This window comes from Vigna unguiculata, chromosome 2, assembly GCF_037176805.1.
Source record: "Vigna unguiculata cultivar grain cowpea cultivar isolate G323 ecotype 2 chromosome 2, ASM3717680v1, whole genome shotgun sequence".
NCBI classification, from domain to species: domain Eukaryota; kingdom Viridiplantae; phylum Streptophyta; class Magnoliopsida; order Fabales; family Fabaceae; genus Vigna; species Vigna unguiculata.
In genome coordinates this window covers 24793916-24818403 of record NC_140793.1, presented here as the reverse complement: position 1 = coordinate 24818403, position 24488 = coordinate 24793916, and the positions used below count along the sequence as shown (strand labels likewise).

The window sequence follows — 24488 nt, the reverse complement described above, 5'->3', positions numbered from 1 at the left end:
ATTTATAGAAATTTTTTGGCGGTGCTCAGCCACAAGGGTTACTTCACAAGTGGGTTTCTTTTTCCGCTCAACCACTTGTCATGGTGCTTAGCACGTGACTTTCCCTTCTTGGAAGAGTTTTCTTGGCTGTTCAACCTCATGGATTTGGGCTCTATGTTTTCTTGCAAAGAGAGTTTCCGTACGAGGCTAGATTCCTTTTGTTGTGCTCATCCAGAAAGTCAAAATATGTTGTTCTATCTTTTTTACTTCTATGACTCAACTCTAGTATTGTGGCTTAGCTGCATACTTGATATTTACTTTTATATTCATTGCAAAACAGTAAAATCAGGGGCGGAACTATGCTTTGACCGAGGGGAGCCACGCCTCCCCCAAATATATTTTTTTTGGAATTTATTTTATATATATATATATATATATTCAATTATATTTATATATTTTTTATATTAAATTTATATTATGGAAATTATAATAAAGGATAAAATAAAATATTTAATGGAGACATTGATTTATAAAAGAGATTAAGATTTTGTTTTGGCTATAAGATTTGTTTACAGTGTAAATTATCGTGAAAGTGTGTGAAGAGAAATAAATACAACAAGATAGATTTATGAAGATAGATTTATGATTCTTTTTAGGATCTTTCTCCAAATTAAGTTTATCACAAATTAGTATAAATCTAATTATGATTTTAAAGATTCTTTTATAAAATTGGTATGAACCCTAATTATACCTTTTCCCAAATTATTATAAATGAAATTTAGGGATTTTGTGTTTTCTGCTGCCTATGGTAAATTTTTTTTTTTAAGTTTTGGATTTATACCGTGTTGCTTATTTAATTAAAGTGGTATGAGTTTTGTTATGTCTTGCATTGTGATAATTGTGATTTCTGAATATAAATTTTATCTTTTTCTAAATAGGTGAGATATGATAAATTTATATTAGAAAAATTATGATAAAGAGTAAAAAAATTGATTCTTTATTTAAAGAAGGTTTGTGATGAAAAAAAATGCATATATGTTAACTAAACTTTTCATGAGAAATTTCATGAGAACCAAGAATTCAAGACAATGAAAATCAAATCTCTAAAGTTCCTAGAGTTATATATAATGAATTAAAAAATTCATTAGAACGCGATCCAGAAAAAAGCGTCTTCAAATTTGACAATACCCACCGAATCAAATTGATGAGGTACAAATGGCTGATCTAAAATGATATTCATGGTTTGGTATCATGATATAATAACATGATATAATAGCGAATAATAGTCATATATATTTGAATTCTACTATTATGTGTTTGTTTTAAGAAGAGGAAATGAGAAGAAAAAATGAAAAACTTTTTTTTTCTAACTAAAAGAAAATTATATATAACAAATTTAATTTGGCACCCCTAACTTTTTTCTTCAAGTTCCACCACTGAGTAAAATATCATTATAATTTATACAAATCCAATTCTAAATACCTCATTTTGTATCTTAAGTTAAGGATGTTTGTTTTATACACAAATAAATTATTTGATACATGATAAATGTCAATTTAAAATGGAAAATTTAATTATTCTTCACACTTATTAATAATCACCATATGGTTGTGGAATCACATGATATAGTAGTATATTCAATTAATTATAATAGTTTTCTCTTTTCAAATTAATTGTAATTAAGTCACACACGCACATACACACGCACATGCACACACATAAAAAAAATCTAATTGTGAAAAATTCAACTCACATGTCATCCTAATGAGATTTTGTTAGTGATTCTGTGAAACCATTTTGAACTCATAAATGAAACAAAAAAAAGTTTGGTATCAACTCATGAATTATAAATACTATTTGTATCCAGACTTCATAATACCAAAATATAGTTTAAAAGAAATTTTATGCAAGCAAAAAAATTCAATATATTTGAATAAGAAAATTTATTAATATAATTTTATTAAAACGTAAACCGAAAATGCCAATCAAAAACGGTTAGAAGTTTTGAAATTTAACATTAACCAAGAAGTACATCTTCCGTTCCGCAGTTTTACTCCGATCAAATACTGGAGATTTGGTCACATGTCTTTAACTAACAATTAAAGTTTGCTTAATTTTTTACTATTCATAGCAATAATTAAATCGTGTTTCTAAGATTGCATATTGTAATTATAAAATATCCTTGTTATGTAAAAGATATTACTTGTTACCTAATGCGTAAGAATAAGAAATATTATTACAGCATCATAAAGAATTTTTTATAGCACACGTCTTCTCAAATTTTACAACTTGGTGTTATCAAATTAACATTCTTTTTTCAATCAATTAATGTTCGAACAAGACAAGCTATTTTGGTTTAGTGTAGCTCGATAGCAATTGATCTCACACTGCCATTTAATAATAAATTATCATAAATTTGTTTATTTTTATGATAACTATTTTAAATAATATTTACTATGATTTTTTTATTGGTTTTTGTTCACTGAAATGAGAGTGTGAGAGTGCACTGAAATTAAACACGTTAAAATCACAAAAATATGTAAAATGGTTGTACGCAGTTTTATTATTAACAATGTCAATGAAAATGAAAAGAAGAAAGCTATCTAGTTATAGAGATATGACATTGATCATTGATCCTACGCCTTTGTAAGAAAACTAGGATATTATGTCATAAAAAAATATACAGAATTTGAGCTGCCATGCACAAAATGGAAATGAAGATGAAGAAGGAAATTGGATGTGTATCAAGAAATTCACTCTGTTAGTCCAACAGCTACAAGATTTTTACAAAAGAATTGCACCATCTTACAGTTCATGAATTACATTAGAAACTATTACTTAATAATCATATCCCACAATAAAACTCAAGACATTATATATATATATATATATATATATATATATATATATATAATTTTTATATCTCTTAAATCATTTTTTATATCTTCTTTTAAGGGTGTAGATACCTATACCATATGATAAACAAAAGTAAACCTATAAGAAAAATTACTAAACCAAAAATGCCTAATTCATTTTACATCTAAGGTTTAAACTCGCAAATGCACGCACGTACACATCCCACTCCCACGCATTCATGCACACATACTCATATCCACGGTATCAATTTTAGACTATTTTTTGTTTTAAATTTTAATTTGAAAAAAGTAATAACCTTACTCTTCAAATTTTGGCCAGCTAATGAGAATCTATTTTGTCAGTACAGTAAGTATATTAATTATTTTTTTTGAAAACAAAAAAAATATATATATATATATATATATATATGGTTTTATAATAATGATTTTAAAATTTATACCTCAAGTAATTTTAATTAATTGATATTGTAAAATCTTTTTCATATAAACAACACTATTTTAAATGAAAACTAATTTTTTTTAAATGAAAAATTTATCCCTTTATATTATAAATTTTCTATATTTTAGATATTATTTGAGATTTAAAGTGATACATGTATATAATACAGTTATATGTGTAGAGTATATCATGTATATAAATTACTCTACAATATATAATATATACTCTCTCTATATATATAAAATACAATTAAATATTTTTACATCATATATAATTTTATATAGAGTATATCTATTGAAGGAAGCACAGTATAAAGAGTATATCATATTTATACATCATAATTGTTTTTTATACTCAATTATTCATTTTTACTTCTCCTTATACCATATGATAAACAAAAGTAAACACATAAGAAAAATTATTAAACCTAAAAGTCCTAATTCTTTCTGCATGTGGAATGTATTCAGTTTGGATTGATGTTAAAGTTGGTTTTTTTAGTTGAACTCTCATTTCCTGGTTAGGTCCTTTTCCTTCCTATGATATGCACTCATTGTATGATGCACTCATTGTTCATGGGTTGTCATTGTTTCGTATTATATTGAAAGATGCAAATAAATTGTTTGTTGATTTGTTCATACCAGTTGGGCATAATGTTATAGTTTGAGAGATTCAATCTAAAACTTTGAAGAAACTCTAATCTTGAAGGAACTTTGGATTTCTTGGAAAATACGAACCCATTTGTTATACTTTAGGGGTTTTGTCTAAGTGTTTCAAGATTTGTATGTTTTTGCTCTTCAAATGTACAAATGTGTTGTTGACATCGGTTTGAGTGGTTGCGTAGAGTAGAGAAAAAATCGAGAAGGCAAATAATTAATATAGCAAGAAAAAAAAAATGAATGAGAAAAAAATAAGAGACAAAATATGACAGTAAATGAAAATGCAGATAAAACTCAAGACAATAGGATATGATTTGATTATTGTAGATAAAACTGAAGACATCATAAACAATCAAAGACTGTTTCATACTTATACATTTTTGTATCTCCTCAATTCATTTCTATATCTCCTCTGGAAGGATATACACCTACGCTCCATGATACCTATACTATATGATAAGCAAAAGTAAAAATATAAGAAAAACTACAAAATCTAAAATTTCTAATTCTTTTTACATGTAGGGTTCACACCTACATAGATGCACACGCACAGATCCACACATACTAATATAAACATTAACCTGCACATATTCGCACGCAATCACATAAACATTCACTCACACATGCTCATATCCACGCTATCTACCAATATTAATGTTATCTACCAATATTATTAACTTGAGTTTTAAATTAGTAAATTGTGATAAGAGAGAATGAATATACATATCAATCTGATTTTAGTTTCATTACTTTTTCAAAATATGAACCCACATGTTTTAAGTACTTTATTCATAAAATTACTTTTTCTTAAAAACACGTTAATTATCTTTTCAATGTTAGACCTTTAATATTAGAAGCAGAAACAACGTCATTGACATGAATATAACAAAGGATTCATATTTTGAAGCAACATCATTGACATGAGTATAATAAAGTATTCATATTTTGTACCTCTCAGCAGTTTAAGGATGATATGCTACAAGTTTTTAAGATGACAGATTTAGGAAAAATGTCATTTTTCCTTAATGAGGAGATTAAGCAAAAGAATGGTGAAACTTTCATTAGTAAAAGGAAGTATGCGCAAAGGAGAAGTTATGCAAAGATGATGTTTCAGAACAAGTGGAGGAAGCATTCTACAAAAGTTTAATTGGTTGCTTAATTTATCTTACATCAACAGACCTAATATATTGTATGCAATAGGTGTGTTTTCAAGATTTTTGAAAAGAGGGTGCTGATATATGTCAAGGAAACTTTAAATTATGGCGTCAAGCTCAGTCAATCACAAGATTTCTAGTTACAAGGTTATTTTGACAATTTTTTTTAATCAACAAGTACAAATATGTATTTAAATAGGAACACTTAGGGTACTCCAACCCTTATACACAATTTATGTACATCAATACATAGTTTCTGAAATACTTATCCCTGTTGTATTGATATTCTACCAAGAGTTAATTTCTACATCTATTATTGTGTCCTCCCTTGTTTTCCATCCAATAACAAGACTACTATTACAAATGCATGTGTATGTGAAAAGTTCAAATAATTTGGACCAAGCATTTGATTGCCTCTTTGTGCCTTCAACAAAAAGATAGAGACACCACAATACAACAATAATTTAGAGTGAATAGGATGTCATGGGTTCATTGTGTACGTGTTTAGCCATAAGCCTCACCCCATATCCAGTGCTATATTAGTCCAGTAAAAGTTGTTGATATCTTCACACCACCAATCATATTTTAGTCTAACTCTTGGAAATCTTCAATTGTTACATAAGTGCAAACCTCCTTCCCGTGGTTTTGTGTTCTCCCTTTTAAGATTGGTCTATTTTTGTTTCAGAATAATTTATCACAAAAATGATTTACCATATTTTTCACATGGTCAGCCTTCTATTGCAAATCATTTCCTTGCAAAAAGATTCTCTAAACTATATTTTCTAAGTTTTGTTAGCTACATAATGTCCTATTGTATACATGTCTCATAATGATTTATACGTAATTGCATGAATATGCATATTATTACAAAGTTTTAATGCAATGCACAGAACATGAATACTAGTCAAAATATGAGAATGATGTTTTTTTTTTTTTTTTGCTTCTTATCCATGTCCAAATCCTCAATTGGGCCAAACATATAATTTCTTCTTCGTCTACCTTTTTTTTCCTAAACACAACATTATTTCTTTGATTCCATATACTTCAGATGATAGTTACCCACATTCCTTTCCAAATGATTTTTTTTTTTATCTAGTCCGGTTAGGTGAAAATTATTGAAATTCTTTCTTAACTCATTATGGTGACATTACTAATACCTACTCAAATATCACACATTTGCCATACTTTAGTTGCTATCCTACATCCAAAAAATAGATGGCTGGTTGTTTCCTCACTCTCCCCACACAAGGAACAAACACAATTTATTCTCAAATCTATAGCCCTTTCTTTTTAGTTGTTCCTTAGTAGGTATTTTATTTAGAATGACCCTCCATGCTAGACATTGAGTTGATGGTATTACCTTTATGGCCAATAGTTCTTTATAAATCATAGTTCCTTCCACATTGCCTTTGTCATTTAATTTCTTGTATGCATCTTGAACAGTGATCAGGAAGGATCTTTAGATGACATGAAGAGTAGTTCAGGCTATTGTTTCAGTTTTGGATCAGGAATATTCTCTTGGAGTTCAAAGAAGCAAGATATTCTTGCACAATCAATTATTGAAGCTAAATTCATAACAGTCACAACAATTGTAAGTCAAGCCTTATGGCTTATAAAAATATTAATTGATTTGCACTTGGAGCAAGAGATGACTACAAAAGTAATGGTGGACAAACAGGCAGCCATTGTCATCTCAAAAAATTCCGTCTTTCATGGAAATACAAAACATTTCAGTATTAAGTTATTTTTCCTTAGAGATGTATAAAAATATTGTGCAGTGTGCTTGAAGTACTACAAGACTGAAGATCAATTATGACAATAGTCACTAACATAACTGAAAAACAACCGAGTAATTTAAAAAAAAATCCTAAAATTTTGGATAAATAACATGTTAAATAAATATCGGATGCACGTTGGTGCACATTAATGCACATGTTCAATAATCCTCTTTGCATGAGAGACTCAAACTTGTTTCTTGAAAATTCATTGATGAAGATCTGATTTTAGTTAAAACGGTTGGTGAAAGCACGTTAACGATAAAGAGAGGAAAGATAATATTTTATTCAATAATAATTTGTTTTAAATACATATCTTGTAGCAGCAGTTCAGTTAAAAATTGTAACTTAAATAAATAACGTACATACACACAAATTTGGAATGCATTACGGTCACTATCCATCAATATATACTTTTGTTCAATGTTACTGTAAGTTTCAAATAACATTGTTTTTTAGCACTGTTCATTATGGTTTCAGAATTAACATTTTTTTTTCTTTTTTTTTTTCATGTTCTTTTCATGTTAAAAGTTTTGGTGTTTGCTAGTATCTCTCTTTTCTATTTTAAAGATTTTATTATTTTACATATTTTTTATTTAGGAAAAATTTCATCTGAATTTTCCTTCCGTACTAAATTATTTGTTATTTTTTAATCTTTTCCAAAGTTTCAAATGACATTTTTTTTAGCATTGTTCATTGTGGTTTCAGAATTAGCAATTTTTTTTCTTTTCCTTTTCTTCCTTATCCTCTTTTGTTCCTTGCTTTCAGGAATTGACGCGATGTTATGGACCATTTAGATTTTGTCAATAATCTGAATTAAAATCTTATTATAATGTCTGGCTTTTGTGATATTTAAGGTTTAGTTTAGTTAAAATAAGATAATTATTTTTTTCTGGTAATTCACATAAGTTGTTACAATTTAAATATTTTTTTTTTTTATATTATGAGAGTGTTTTAATGATAAAGAAAGTTTGAATAGAGGTGCATGGAGTTGTGGAATATTTGATGCATGAGAGGGTTTGAGAGCTTTGGGCTCGCCACATCACTTTAGAGTATTCTCCATTCTTCATCTGAGGCTAGACACTATCAGTTTCAACTATGCCCACATCAACATCTGTTACTTTCACCTCACAATTACCAAACCTTCATGTGAACCAATATTCAAACCTTCATGAGATCGGGGAAGTTCCATGGTAACATTTTCGATTACCAAAACTTTTATTCTGTTATCTTTTTGTAGAAGCTGCATCTGTAACTGCAACTTGTTCATTCTGTTAGGGACTTTCTACGAGACTTGTTCATTTTCAATTTTTTTCAAAAAATATTGGACTTTTTACTAACTAGGCAAAAATTAAAAGTAAAGTTTTGACTTTGTTACTAACTGATAAATGATTGATGACATATGAAAATGAGAAAAAAAGAGTTAAAGTTGATACATAGTATATATACAAAATACCTTCATTACGTTACCTGGAATTCTCCTTGTCTAGATAAAATTTAAATTTATTTTGATTAAGATTGAACATAAAATTCTCTACCAAATATAAATGCAACACTTATAATGTATTATAAATAAAGCTAATAATAGAAAAAAAAAATTAGAATGAAAAAATAAAGAACAACTTATGGTTAGAAAGTGTCTTATTTATAAATATTATTTATAAATACAACATATGACTAGTAAAGGATACAATAATAATGTGTCCTTGATGTGAACCAATATTCAAATTTTTTCCATAAATGCTACAATTCATCTCTCTGCTATCATGCTATCATCAATGCTTCCTCTCATCACTTTAGTGGAATTCAAGATTTTAATACATAAGTAGAAAGATTCACAAAATTATTATTTTAAATTTTTTTATTAAAAGTATTATTCTGATATTTTAAGTATAAATTATTCACTATTTATTAGTACAAAATCTGTCTATCACTACTAGAAAAATGCAATTTAGTCACCGAATTAATTTAGTCGCAAATTATGACTGAAATAGTCACTGATTCATAGTAGTCGCAAATAGCTACCGATTTAGTAACTGAATAAATGTACAATAATATTCATTATTATAACGACTGAAATAGCCACCGAAAACTTTTAGTCTCTAAAAATATTATGTTTTAGTCACCGATTTAGTAACCACAATAAATCTTATTTTACATAATATATTTAATATGGTAATTAGTCACCGAATATTTTCGGTCGCTAAACATTATTTAATATGTAATGTTTTAGCCACCGATCTAGCGATCGAAATAAATTTTATTTTGTAAAATATATTTAATATGGTAATTTGCCCCCAAATATTTTTGGTCGCTAAATATTACAAATTGTGACTGAAATAGTCATCGATTCATAGTAGTCGCAAATAGTCACCGATTTAGCAACTGAATAAATGTACAATAATATTCATTATTATAGCGACTGAAATAGTCACCGAAAACTTTTAGTCTCTAAATATTATGTTTTAGTCACCGATTTAGTGACCAAAATAAATCTTATTTTGCATAATATATTTAATATGGTAATTAGTCACCGAATATTTTCAGTTACTAAACATTATTTAATATCTAATATTTTAGTCACCGATTTAGAGACCAAAATAAATTTATTTTTGTAAAATATATTTAATATGGTAATTAGCCCCTGAATATTTTTTGTCGCTAAAAGAATATTTAATATGTAATGTTTTAGTCATCGATTTAGCGATCGAAAGAAATATTATTTTATAAAATATGTTAAATATATTAGTTAATCACCGAATATTTTTCGCTCATTAAAACATTATCCATTATCTAATACTTTAGCCACCAAATAAAGTATTATATTATAAAATATATTTAATATATTAAGTAGTCACTTAATATTTTCAATAGCTAAAATATTATTTATTTAATATAAATTATAATTAATTAAATTATGTATTTTTACATTTTGTTGACACTTCAAGAAAAATAATATCTTACTTTAAAAAATACTCCACTACCATTAGAACCACTACCACCACCAACATCAGCACTACCACCATTACCACCACCACCATCACCACCACTATCACTACCACCACCTTCACCACCACCACCACATTTCTTTTCTCGTTGTCGTTTTGCCCTAATCGTTAATCTTTTGTCTCCTAACAACTGTGAAGGTAACTAGGCTACGGTCACCCACAACAGCGACGGTCACCCACAGCAGATGTAACAGTGCGCTCCCTTCACTTCGTAGTTCCTTTTTTGTTTCTTCATTTTTCTTTCCTGTTTAATTGTGTTGATAGCTAATTATTGAACTCAGATGCAATGCAATTTGATTGTTATAGTTTAGGAACATCATATTTTGTTTTCTCTTTTGCCTTAGGTAAATATGAATTTTATTTAAGTTTTGAATTGATTCTCACCAGTTTTGAATTTATTAAATATTTTGAATTTAGTTTTGATTCTCTTGTGACCGATTTTTGGTCCTTTAGCGACCAAAAATGAATGGTCACTAAAACACATTTTTTTTGTAGTGTATATTTATCCTAAAAAAAATCTCATAACACATAAATATTGTATGAGAATGGTGTATGAGTCACTTTCTTCTCCTATTTTGGGATACAAAAATTTTAGCTTTCACTCCATTTTACAACAGAAACAAACAAAGATCTACCAATCCTCGAATAGGGGTTTAACTTTTGTTTTACTCAAATTAAGGTTTGCTATGTTATAGATCTAATGTAATGGATAGGACCCATGTTGACAAAAGAAAAAGATGAACATTTTGCTTCAATAAAGAATTTTGATGATGATGATGACTTATGGGAAAATGTAAAAGACTTAATGATGATTTAGGAGAAGTGTTGAAGACTTAAAGATTGCTTGGAATTAAGAGTTATTTTAAAGTTTTATAATTTTGGTTCACTACCAAAAATGGTGTAAGTTACGATGTTTATTTTTGTATATTACGACGTTTTTAAACAGTGTTGAAGCTATATAATTTGTGTATGTCATATAAAATAGTAATTGTAGAAAGTCAAAACTCAAGAGAGAGAGAGAGAGAGAGAGAGTTTTTGCTTTTGCAATTAACACTAGAATAATCAATTATTCTTAGTGATAATTGATTATCTTAGTGAAAAGTGATTTTCGAGAAAAGCGTTTGATAATCGATTATCACTTCAGATAATAAAATCGATTATCAGTGGTAGTTGTGACTTGACTTCTCAATTTCTATACCTAATTTTCAAATGACTTCTTTAAATAAAGTGGTAGGCTTTCATTTAAAAATACAGAATTTAGAGAAGTTTCAATACTGGAAAGCTCTCTGTGGAAATGTTCTGAAACACTTAGTGTTTATAGAGCGATAACTTTCACCAAGTGGGTTCTTGTGTGATTGAGTGTTACTAGAAGAAGTTATTTATCCTTTGTGTGATTCAAAGGAGGTGTTCATTGGATTCAAGGAAGGTGTTTCTTTATCTCTTGTTTGTTTCAATGAAGGTGTCTTCATCCTAAAGTAAAATTAAAAAGGGCACTACAGTAAAATAACAACCACGTCATTCAACAGTGCTTCACGTCACAGTAATGAACCATATTGGACACTGTTCTATTAACTATTTGACGGATTTACATAAATGGACCTAATTGAACGAAATTTATGAAAGTTAGGACCAAATTGAAAAGAAATCCTAAACTATGACCAAATTGAAAAAAGTTAACCAAAACTAGAACCAAATGACTATTTAAGCCAAAAAAAATTGATTGATTTAGGAGCCAACATCAATCTAGTGTCATTATCTATGCTTAAGAGAATCGATGGTCTTGAAGTTAAACGAACAAAGATGACTTAGTTAACAGATCGGTCTATCAAATGTCCTTAAGGATTACTAGTGAAAGTAGACAAGTTCACTCTTCAAGTTGATTTTGTCATACTTGATATGGAGGAAGATATTAAGGTTCCTCACATTCTTGGGAGACCATTCATAAAAACCACAAAAATTATTAGAGATGTTGATGGTCGCAAGCTAAAAATTAGAGATCGAGATGAGGAGATGAACTTCAATATGTTTGAAGCACTACACAATCAAGAATACAAGGATCTTAATGTTATAAATGAAGTCTTATCTGCGATAAGTAAACCCGGGCATGCTTCAAAGTTGTTGAAAAATTATTTCATTTGTTCTTCTCCACAAAGGGCGAAAGAAAAAGAAAAGGATCTTACTCTGAAGAAAAATAAAGATGTTCTGGTTAATCATAACAGTTTGATAGGAGGGAATGAACTTAGACTAGGCCAACGAATTATAAACTGTCATGCACATTAATAATTGTGGTTAAAAAAAATAAATATCTTTTTGATATTTTTAATTAATTAATAAATTCTAAAAATTATTTTATATTATAAATTTAAATAAATTATGTGTATCAATTTAGTATTTTGAACTGTAGTTAATTTGGATCTAAAATTAATTTTTGAATTGAAACAAATTTATGTAGTTTTTACATTCAATAACAAAATATTGTACCAATTATTGTTTTTGAGCTAAATCACATGACTTCAAATCACAAAATGAATTTCATTATAACACATTGCATGATTGAATCAAACAAAATTTCATTACCTTCATTACCAATATAACACGATTTATAAGTAATTGATCACATGCCTATAGCTTTATGATAAAGAAAGTTTGAAATTGAAACAATTTTAGATTACTTCTATATATAGGATCAAAATTTTATATACAAATTACTTACTTTCTTACTTTCAGAATAAAAACATTAAAAGCCAATTTTAATTAAAACCAAAACACATACACACAAATTTGGAACACATTATAATAAGGGATGTCAAAAAGTGAGTACGGTACCGGTAGTAGCTTCCCCGTACTCTGTCTACTGGCTGGATAAATATATGTTCCTTACCCGTCTACATATCTGTGCGGATATTCATTATGTGGGTATTCACATATTTTTTTTAATATTACGAATATCCACTGGTACCCACAGGTATTTACAAAAAAAAATAATTAAATATTTAACAACATATTTTAACCATAAATTCAAATAAAATAAAATATATAACATTCATAAATTTCAAACAAAGTCCAAATAACCTATTTAAATTGTGTTGAATGATAGTTTACAAAAAAAGTGAAATTTTTTAAAAATCAATAGATAAAAAATAACCCATTCAAAATCAATGTGTTAATATTTCAATCATATTTTTTTAATTTTTTCTTAATTCAAATTAGAGTATAATAGGTATGGGTATCCATTATGATACTCTTACACGCCCTATTAACATACATGTATTTATATCCATACATGTTACCTGCAGGTATATCCATTTACAATATCAATTTTCTACCTAATGCAGATTTTATCTGTAAATACCTATATGTACGAAATTTTTTTTACAACCCTAATTACGGTCACTATCCATCAATATATACTTATTCAATGTTAATGTAAGTTTCTGTCAGGTGGGTCACTAATTTATTGGGTTCACACTGATTCAATTAAGAAAAATAAAAGGAGATATTTTTGTATGGACTCCCGATCCATTATGCATATTAAATATGCAACACTTGCATAAAGGTTTTGTTATGAGAATTAAAAAAATAATAATAGAGTGAGAAAAGAGAGTAAAAGAAGTTATGAGTGCCTCTGGTTAGAAGCCATCAGATAGAGTGAAGTAGAAGAAAAGAGCAACTGGTTTACTTGTGCAAGTCTGTGCAGATAACCTATCTTGGAGAAAAGGTTTTATTCCTCTTCTCATATATTGGGGATCACTCTGTTGTTTATTTAAAGTAGTTATTGGGGTTTGTTATCCACCTTGTTGGTAAAGAGAATAGTGCTCCGTTGATCTTTTGAATCTCCAAGAGAACTTGTGGTGTATCCATTAATTTTTATTAGTAAAAGTTTTTACTAAATAAGGTCCCATGGGTTTTCCTTCCATTTTGAGGTTTTTACACATTAAAAGTTTTGGTATTTGTTGGTTCTTTCCTTCTCTATTTTATACATTTTATTATTTTGCAAATTATTTATTTAGAAAAAATTTGGTATGGGTTTTGCTTCAGTACTGAATTATTTGTTATTTTTAAATCTTCTCCGCGGTTTCAAATAACATTTTTTAGTACTATTCATTATGGTTTCAATAATTTTTTTCTTTTCCTTTTCTTCCTTATCCTCTTTTGGATCCTATTCTCCTCGCTTTTGTTCCTTGCTTTCAGGAATTGACGCGATGCTATGGGCCATTTAGATTTTGTCAATTCTCTGAATTAAAATCTTATTATGACAATTCATTATATATAAGAACATCACTTATGTACTCATTGTATACAAATAAAAGACTATTTAAGGTTCTTTTTGTGGCTTATAATGTATTATACACTCGATGTATTATAATGTCTGTCTTTTGTGATATTTAAGGTTCAGTTTAGTTAAAATAAGATAATTATTTTTTTCTGGTAATTCACATAATTTTTATGTTAAAGTTGTTATAATTTAAATATATTTTCTTTATATTATGAGAGTGTTTTAATGATAAAGAAAGTTTGAATAGAGGTGCATGGAGTTGTGAAATATGTGATGCATGAGAGGGTTTGAGACCTTTGGGCTCGTCACGTCACATTAGAGTATTCTCCATTCTTCATCTGAGGCTAGACACTAACCAGCTTCAACTATGCCCACATCAACATCGTTATTTGCAGCTCTAGTGGTCCTCTTAGAGCACAACCAAACCTTCATGTGAAGGAATATTCAATTTTTTTCCCATAAATGCTACAATTCATCTCTCAAACACAAGACCATGCAAGTCACTCAAATGTGGAAACTCAGATATCATCAACGTTTCCTCTCATCTCATCACTTCAGTGGGATTCAAGATTCTAATATATAAGTTGAAAATTCACAAAATTATTATTTTAAAATTTTTTATTAAGTCTAGTATTTTTCTGATATTTTAATTATTTTTTAATTAATTATTTAGAGGCTAATCTAAAAATTAACTTTTTTGATAACTAAAATTTAGGTGTCTAATGTTAGTGACTAATTTAGAAACAAATTCATAATAGAAACTATTTTAGTTACCAATTATAATATTTTAAAACTAATTTAATTACCAATAATTTTAAATTTATAAATTAGTATCTAAATTATTTATTATAGTGATTAATTATTATTTTTATTAAATTTAATCATTATTTACAATTTTTATTGTAGTAGACACCGGTGTAATTTCTGCACTGTGAGTTATTTTGTTACTGAGTTTCAGCGTTATTTCAGATTGTGACTAGAACATTGATATTTTAACGATGTAATTTGCCCTTTACATACACTATCAAAAGGACTTAAAAGTTTCACTATTAAACCAATTTTACATACACTATTAATACGGCTTAAAAGGTTCTTATAATTTATTGTTCATTTATTACTATTTAAATATATTAGTTTAATCTGTGTCTTATTAAACATAGAAATAAAATCTACAAACTAAATATTTAATCAAATGCTATGTATTTTCTTTCCAGTAGACTATTATTTTTACTAAAAAAAATAGAAAATATTTTAGTGCTTATAAAAAACAGGATTTTCGTTTGATGACTTATTTGGCTTTCATTCTTCCTTATTTTATTACTTGGCAGGTGATTTTGAAGATGGTGTACTTTTATAATTATAAATTTTTATGTTGGATAAGGATTTTATAGTCTCGTCATTCACTTCTGTAATCTTTCTTCTTTTCTATTTGATTTCTTAAATAGATTTTACAAAAACCTTATTAGTTCTATTGCCTCAAATTAGCATTGACACTAGTAGAAGCAGAAATGCACGATAATCGTAGCCAACAGCAAATATCAAACATGTTCTGTCTGATAATTTATACTGACTTCATAGTAAAAGCTATTTGAATGTCATGTTTTAACCTATGTGTTCCTCTCACCATATTATCTTCTTTGATATGTCATTTTTCTTGCATTGCATCAATAAATTTGTTCAGGATCATTATATATTTGAATGATTTCAGTGGTTTGTTCATGTTTTGTCTAGTAATTTATACTAACTTCATATGTCATGTTTTAACCCGTGTTCCCTCTCACCATATTATCTCCTTTGATATATCATTTTTCTTTCATTATTACATCAATAATTTTGTTCGGCATCATCGTATATTTGAATGTTTCAGTGGTTTGTTCATGTTCCCTCTACACCAATTTAATAGACACCCCTTTGGTTTGTTCATGTTTCATCTAAAGCTTACTAAATACGGTCTAGGAAAGAACCATTGTACTAAGAGTATATAATTTGTTTAAAATAAGTTTCATAGAAATAAGAATCATGTACTTTCATTATTATAATTATCAAAATAATATTTGTGAATGATCAGCTTCAAGTTATCGACAATTGAATTGCAACCATTTAGTTATAGATTAAAAAAAAACAAAAACACGACAAATTAATTACAGATTAACGAAAATATGACTACAATAAATTAGTTATAGATTGACGAGAACCAAATTGTAGCAAGTTAGTCTTAGAATAGTGAGAATAAAATTGTAACAAATTAGTTACAGATTAACAAGAAAAAAATTATAACATATTAACTACAAATTTATGATAACAAATTTGTGAAAAAATAGCTACAAATTATTAGAATTTATAAAATTTTATGATTTCAAGTAAAGAGGAATAACTTCAAAATAATGAGAGATTACAACCCTTCCTAATTAATTACCTGGATTTAACTATCAAATATTTCATAATAATTTCAACAAAGAACTGGACATAAGAAATAATTAAGAAATATTCCGTAGTTAATATATGAAAAAAATTTGTAGCAATCGTACTTTTCATTTTATAATCTTGTTTTTAAAATGTTCCTAAACAAATATTTCGTCTTGATTAATATATTTACTCAAGATTAAAACCTCCATCTACATGCACAGGGAAAAGCTTGAGAGTCCCCTAGAAAGTGTTTCCTTAGTGATATGAGCCAGGGCAAATGCAACATAAAGATGGACCAAATTATTCCTGGGCATCTTCTGCAACTGATAAAGTAAAGCAATATTGTGTTCAGATATCATCATCACTGAATAATGTCAAAAAGAAATGAGAGAGAAATTCCAATACCATTAGTAAATACTCCCTTGACAGCAAAACCCGACCAGGTTCATAGACAAGATTTTTTTGTGAATCAGTGACTGTTCCCTAACCAAAAGGCCAGTGTGTAGAAGGTGAAGAAACAGATTGACAGCACTATAAATAAGAATGTTTTTGGTAAACAGTGCATTGTCTTGCAAAGAATGAATAGTAGCATTCAAAAATGGAACATCAGTTGTCCTCTTGAATTCCCCTGACCACTTCATTAGCAGCAACCTTAATTAGGTTTCATTTCTGGTGAGGCTTTGTCTATTGAAGTGTTTGGGGGAACTCTAGGAGCCATTTGATGCTTTTTAACACACAAAAGAAAAAAACTTGTTCATTCATCTTTCTTCAGGTTTGTGCTGTAGTTTCTCAGGTACATGTCTTATAGTTATTCAACTTGGGATTTCTAACTTATATTTAAATTTTTAACCTTGGCTTTTGATATTATTGTTGAAATTTTCTTCTATAGTAATACTGAGAAGAACAATTTGTACTATGAGTTCCTATATTCCTATATGTAAGAAACCTAATATCACATCCAATATTATATATATATATATATATATATATATATATATATATATATATATATATATATATATATTTATTTATTTATTTATTTATTTATTTTGCTCGGTGCTTCCAAAATATTGCATAGCAAAATCTGATTTTTAATTAATAAATTTTGTTTATTTCTAACAAATTAAATATTATCATTTAAAAAAACAATATATTATTTTATTTTTTTCTAAAATAGATTATTTTATTTGTTAAGTTAAACTATATCTTTAATTTTCATTTTCATAACAAAATATCAATTTGGTCTCTTTATATTTTTTTTTTTATCTCAATTTTATTGGTAGAACGATTTCTTCATTATTTATTTTGTTTTCTTACCTATGTGAGTTTTCATTCCAGCGAATATTCTGGACGTAGTTTGTCAGAAAGGATAATAACAGTAGACTGGCCTCTTGTTGATAGTTTTTCATGTTTTTCTGTTAATGTTTTAAAATAATAAAAAAGAAAAAAAGAAATTGACTAAAATGAGTAAGCAATAACTTCTTGTAAAAGTAATTACTTCTTTAAAATTGTATATACTTTTAGTGTAAGGGTGTGTTCGGCTCGGTTTATTTTAAACTTAAAAGGATGTGTAGTGAACAATAATTTGATGAATTTCGAAATGATTTTGGTAGCTATCACATTAATTTGGTGAATAAGAGACATCAGTGACCAAGAAAAAATAAAACTTCAACTGAAAAGGAGCATTTTTTATTTTTTATAAAAGAATAAAAGTACACTTATAATCATTAATTAGATAATCCATAATTAAGAATTGTGATAAAATTAAATGTCTGGACAAACGTCAAGATAATCACAATATCAATAATTAATTTTCCAATGATTGTCTGTTATTAGTTTTCTTTCAAGGGCGTCTTATGCCATTCTAGAGTCGGTCCAAAATATCGCAAGAATGAAAAATGCTAATATAAACCTCAAAATCGAAATTTTCGCTAATTTATTCGATCATTATCTTTTAAGAGAAATAGTTGCACCAAAAATGTACCTCGTCAACTTTTTTTTATTTTATTTTTCAGCGGATGCCACTAACTTCCCATCATAATACGTCTGAATCTAAAAGTAAAAAAATAAATAAATTTCATTTGAGCATTTTCTCGAGAATATTTTTAACTAAAAAAATGTTTTTGAAGAACTATGCTGGATTTCGGACTGCACATAATTTAATTCCAAAATTTGATCTGAAAAAGCTTGTTAACTTGAAAATGAAACTTAGAACCAAATTGTAATTGTTTTTAGCAATAGACATTATAAAAATAAGAACATAAGCTTAAATCCGTAAATATATATATACCCACCAAGTACTCCTGTCCTATTAAAAGAAATTTGATATCATACGCTGAGCACAATATCCCTTTCTGTATCCATGACCACAAATAGAAATGAAAATCAAAAGTAAATAAATGTTGTAATGTAAGTCTCCATGTTTTTTACTGTTCAAGTTTTTACCTCCTTCAACCATCCTTGCCTTGAAAAATAAGGTAGAATCAATCACCTTCTCCACTGAGGTTGGATCAACTTCTCTGAAATTGATAATGTCCAAAGAAATCAGTGATTAAGGAACAAGGAAAAGGCCTAAATAATAAATCAGAGTGCACTTATAACATATTTTAAGGGAATTATTTATACCTATTAAATTAATTCCTGTTGTGTTTTCTAGAAATGTTGAGGATTTTATGGAAATGTTACCCAAATTACCAAAATCATGATTGAGACTTGTAAATCTATTTTAATTGTAACTTCTACTTCAAACCTCAGATTGAGCCAATTATGGTGTTTATAGAAAGTTTAGAAAAAAAAAATCTGAAATATTATGCAGACATCCAAGGCACCTCCAGTTTTAGGAAGGTGAAAAGTTATATGCATGATGGCTGACAAAATTTGACCAAATCAAATCTGTATCCTAAAATTTCAGGTCTCACTCTAGATCTCTAAGTTGGTACCCCAGCAATCCTTCACATTGCTAGAATCTCCAAGGAGAGATTTTATTAAGGAGATTTGATTCGTTCTACAAGGAAAATGTTTTTTACTTGTACCTCTCTTAATAGATCAAGAACAACTTTCCCTACAAAAATGTTATTGTCATTGACCCAACTCTTGTGTTGGTGCTGGAAAGAGAAGAGAAAATATCAACAAAATCATTCGTTGATATGAATCCTTTACTCGCTTATTTTCAATTATGAAATTCTGTCACAAGTTGACAAATGACATAAAAGGCTTCATTGATACTTGACAATAGGTAGCCTTAAAGGCTATAGAAAAAGGCACAAAAGGAGTAGACAAAGGTGAAACAGGAACCCAAGAGAAGTTGAAGATGTCCAGAGTAATATCTCAAGATTGATTCTTGATGTGCCTTCCATCTCTTAATTGCTTGTGTTTTAATTCCTATGAGAGTATGAGTACTGAATTTCCTTCTTTGCAAATTGCCAGAAAGAAAATGTAGCTTGCATTGGAAAAGAAAGAAAAACTATAGCTTTCAAACAAGCTACTGAGCTTTAGTAGTCTAGCAATAGTCTTGTAGTACTAGTAAGTCATTCATAACATAGGCAAAACTTTTGCTCACCAACTATCTACAAGCAAATAATTTAAGTATGTATATACGAAGATGGATACTTATGTCGATTCATGTCACTGTATTGTATTAATGTACTCCAAAAATGTCTATCATAATCTATTTCTTTTCTGTTGTCGGTGGGAAGGAGACACAAAACCAGAGCTTCACCCAATGAACTAGTTAATAAATGCAAAGAACAGTCTTAAATGCTTACCGGTTCCATCTCTTGAAGATGACAGAGATCTATCAGACTTTATCACTCCTCTGCCACTCACGGCCATCAGCCTTTCAGCTCTCGGGGAAAATGAACCTGACTTTCCATTGAGTGAGGAGGAAAGTGAATGCCGCCTGGTTGTACTGCTTTTTTCTACCAAATCAGTAGCAAATCTTGGAGAGTTTTGAGCTCTTAGCTTGGCCTTTGCAGATTCCGTAGGAGCCATATAACTGGGAAGCCTTGGAGTAACAGGAGTGGTATATAACTCACTATCTTGATCATTGAAGTTTGCAGGTAGTGAAGCTCTTCTCTGGCAATTGTTACTGATACAATTATCATCACCACCATTCTGATCCTCACCAACTCCTTGAACTTTTCCATTTTCACCCTTCTTCACACTAGTCCTTAAAACAGCAATAGGATCCTTATGTGGCTCATTACCATTCTGATCTTCTGCTGGCTGTCCATGACCCTTCCCAGGATCAGACTCTTCTGACTTTGCCACCGTCAAATCTTCCATTTTCTCTGAAGAGGAATTTGGGACCTGCTCTAAAACATCGGTGACAGTGTGATCCAAAATCTTTCTACTGCTGTGTTTTCTTTTTTCGTTAACAACCTCAGATCCATTTGAAACATCATGTGCATGTTTTTTCTCAAGACTACTTTTTTCAGTTTCTTTTTGTGGGTGTTCCTGAGCTGAAGGCAATGGATGGCTTGAATCCTTTTTTGAACGCTGTTTAGATCTGTTAGCAGCTAAAACAGAGCCATTGTCACCTTTCACAGCAGGAGATTTTCTAGTAGTTCTTTTAACTTGTCCCCTTTGAACTGTCTGGGAACTGCTATTTTTCTCATCAGATACTGAGTCAGATTTCTTTCTCAATACAGGAAGAGGTGCCCAAAAGTGTGACTGTGTCCAATATTCAAGCCACTTCCGAGCAAAGTTAGGTTCTGCTGGATCACTGGTGAGTGATAGAGGAACTGCATATGGGGATGAAGCCAGAAGCTAAAATGGATAACATACGGAATGAGATTTAATTCAAACCAAAATAATATTATGGGAATAACATAGTTTCAGAACAATATGAATTAAAAGGGAACAATAAAAAGAACACTATTAGTTCAGCACCTTTGTTATACCATTCATATTCAAAAATCATTAACTGGTGTGTAAAGTAAAAATGGTAATTGACCAACAAAATTGTTAAATCAACTTCCAATCAACAACCATGAGATTTATTAGAGGTTCGGTGACCAAAACTAACTCATTAGTGTAGCCATTCAACAGTAATAATTACAAGAAGTAGCATTGAACACTAATGTCATGCTCCACAATGCATAGCACAAAGACAAGCAGTTTGGGGAAAAAATATCGAATATTGCAAGATGAATAAACTTCAATACAAGCATACTGTGAATAAATGCATAAATATGGTACGGAACAAGATCGTTAACCAAGAACCACAACCAAAACATGTTCAAAACTTTAATCTCATAGCAGATAGAACTACAGAGAAGTTTATGAGCCCAAAAGTTCAGACAAATTTATCATTCTTTTAAAACAATAGCCTTAAAAACAGCTCCACCTTAGGAGAAAGTGAAAAGCACCAAGCTCACAAAAAAATCAGGGAAGAAGTCTTCATCATGGACACAAACATTATTATCTGGTAATAATATCCAGTAGTTTTAGTTAACTGAAATAAATAATCTTGCAGATATTTGCAGAGAATAAAATAAACTATTTATCCCCGACATGGGCATTAAATATCAAGTTTTACCTTGCAAACAAAGACATTTTCTGACACCTTCTCTTCCCGTGTTGATGAAACTACCGAAATAGAATTTGAACAATGAGTATCCTGACAAAAACATGTTGAATAAGGAGTTAGTGAATAGAAAGGCAGGGAGAATGCAACTGAAGACATTCACTGATGAAATAAAATCTTAAAGTCAATAGAAGATACCAACTGTATAGTAGAAAAAACCTTTGGATACTAAATTAATGAGAAAATTTTCCACCAGAATGGCAGGGAAAATAATACACAGATCACTGAAGTGATGAATTAGTTAAAGCACCTTTACCTTACAAATCTTCTGGACGGCATGGCCAATATCAGAACGTCTAACAATGTAACCACGAGCCAATGCTTGAAATTTAACTATTCCCTTCACACAGTATAAAGCAGAAACAGCTTGTCTTCTAACCAAGTGACCACGAATGAGAGCTTGTAGTTGTATGGCTCCTTTGAGTGTTTGAAATGTTTGACGAGCCTTCAATGAAAATGCAGGAATCACTTTTTACATTCAGTAACATATATATATATATATATATATATATATATATATATATATATATATATATATATATATATATATATATATAACTTCCCAATGAAGACTCAATGCTTACGAAACTTGCACAAAATCGTTTACAAATTAAGAATCAATGAGTACGGCAAGTCTTGATCAAATACGAGAATTTCAAATAATAATGCAATATAAAATGCAGAATAGACAAGACAATTACTATAGATGAAATACCTACATTTCCCTTTTCTCTACAACTGAAAACTTCAAATATTAAAATTGAAATAAATGTGGTTGCATTGTATCTGGAATTATTTCTAATGCATTTATATGAATAACTGCGAAGGGGTGATCACCAGATAGCTTCTACAAGCGGCCTGAACTTTTATAGCTGCTTCTGTAAGCTTAAGTTTCTCAGGATCCTCTTGAGTTTCAAAATTAGCAACATCCTGCACCTTGGCCTCTTCACCAGTTGAAAGAACATTATTATCATGTGCAGATCTACTAACTACCTCCTTTTCTGAAAGTACTCCTTTGGTATCATTAGCTCCAGATATAGGCGAGGATATCAGCAGAGAATTGGCAGGTGAATCAGACACAGGTACCTCAGAAGACACCACCACATCCTTATTACTTGAAGGTTTCTTAACACACAAAAAGGAAAACAATTACAACACGCGTATTTCAAAAGTTCAAACACTCACAAACACAGATTACAGAAAACAACAATGAGACTTTCTCCCTCCGTAGTTTCTTTTAAAACAAATCATAAACACAGACTCATGTCAACCACAACAAACTTACAAAAATATCATTCTTCTTCGATGAAGTAGACTTTGCCGACGATTTCTTCCCCAAGAGTAAGTTCTTGAACCATTTGCCAGGACTTCTTCCTTTCCCCATGTCAACCGCAGAACTCAAGCATCAAAATCTGCAAGATTCAACTAGATGTCAAACTAAATTAAATTCACAATCCATAAATTTAAAATTTAAAACTAAAGACAGTAATACCGTAACGTAAATGCATTTTACAAGTACAATTAATAATGGAACTATGAGTGAGCAATTATGAACCGAGAAAGTTTCGTAGAGTAATTGAAAAATCCAAAACCAAACCGTGAAGTCTATTTACAAAAAAAGGACAATAACTCTAACCCGAAGTCAAAACGAACAAAAAATGTAATTAATTCTACACAACACCAACCAATAGTCAATTTAAGTATTTCCTTTAAAATAGCATAAAGATCAGTAAACCCCAACCCAAAAATAACAAAAGCAATAAATTTTTATCTTAAAATAGAAAACCCAACCCAATGAAAGGTGGAACACAATGCAGCAGATTCAGATCAACAACTCACAAAACCAAGGATAACAGAAAGAGGGTCAGACCCACAAACAGAAAAAGAAGGAGCTGAACCCTAAACCTGCAATGGTGAAGAAATGAAAGAGAACAAGTGAGGAAATTGGTGAAAAGTATTATGAAGAAGAATGATTTGGGAAGAGTAGAGGATAAGAAGGAAGAAGAGACTTGGTATGGCTGAAGCTGGGGTTTGGATCAAAGTTGCCGTTTTTGGTTGCAGGGAAGGGAACAGTAAGAACCTGAAGGGACATGAAAGGAAGAGAAAGTATGACTGAAGCTGAAAAGCAAAACGTCACAGATTCCTCTTACGAGGTTTCAATTTTGAACAAAAAAATTAGAACCACCTCGTTTTTCTTTCTTATAAGAATTTGTATAAACTATATTGTAATTAAAATGAGAAATTTCTTTAAGAACATAAATATGTATGTATTCTAAGACAATATTTCACTAAGTGAATTTAAAATATTTTAATTTAAATTAAAACTAAAGGA

The 24488-nt window shown here is 29.3% G+C and overlaps 1 protein-coding gene across 5 annotated transcripts; it reads right to left on the bottom strand.

Moving 5' to 3' along the window:
• Nucleotides 1–18830: 18830 nt before the first annotated feature.
• On the bottom strand, nucleotides 18831–24325 carry IQD29 (IQ-domain 29). 5 transcript variants are annotated; one of them, XM_028058134.2, is made up of 7 exons: nucleotides 24062–24324; nucleotides 23442–23568; nucleotides 22994–23281; nucleotides 22413–22601; nucleotides 22109–22189; nucleotides 20334–21336; nucleotides 18831–19088 (listed from the first exon to the last, which is right to left on the bottom strand). In XM_028058134.2, exons 2-7 carry the CDS (start codon nucleotides 23538–23540, stop codon nucleotides 19057–19059), a joined length of 1692 nt encoding a protein of 563 aa, XP_027913935.1. In that variant the 5' UTR covers nucleotides 23541–23568; nucleotides 24062–24324; the 3' UTR covers nucleotides 18831–19056. The 5 variants fall into 5 exon arrangements, with proteins under 5 accessions (XP_027913935.1, XP_085526031.1, XP_085526033.1 ...); XM_085669905.1 differs by adding an exon at nucleotides 23996–24061 and having other exon boundaries at nucleotides 19023–21336; nucleotides 24166–24325; XM_085669907.1 differs by adding an exon at nucleotides 24027–24061 and having other exon boundaries at nucleotides 19023–21336; nucleotides 24166–24324.
• Nucleotides 24326–24488: the final 163 nt, after the last annotated feature.

Bases quoted from the DNA above. Each gene is read 5' to 3' on its own strand.
- IQD29 (XM_085669904.1), bottom strand. From the start codon at position 23,540: ATGGGGAAAGGAAGAAGTCCTGGCAAATGGTTCAAGAACTTACTCTTG. The intron at 22,190-22,412 runs GTAAAGGTGCTT...TGTTTTTGTCAG, and splicing joins CCGTCCAGAAGATTTGTAAG to GATACTCATTGTTCAAATTC. The intron at 21,337-22,108 runs GTAAAACTTGAT...TATCCATTTTAG, and splicing joins AAAATGTCTTTGTTTGCAAG to CTTCTGGCTTCATCCCCATA.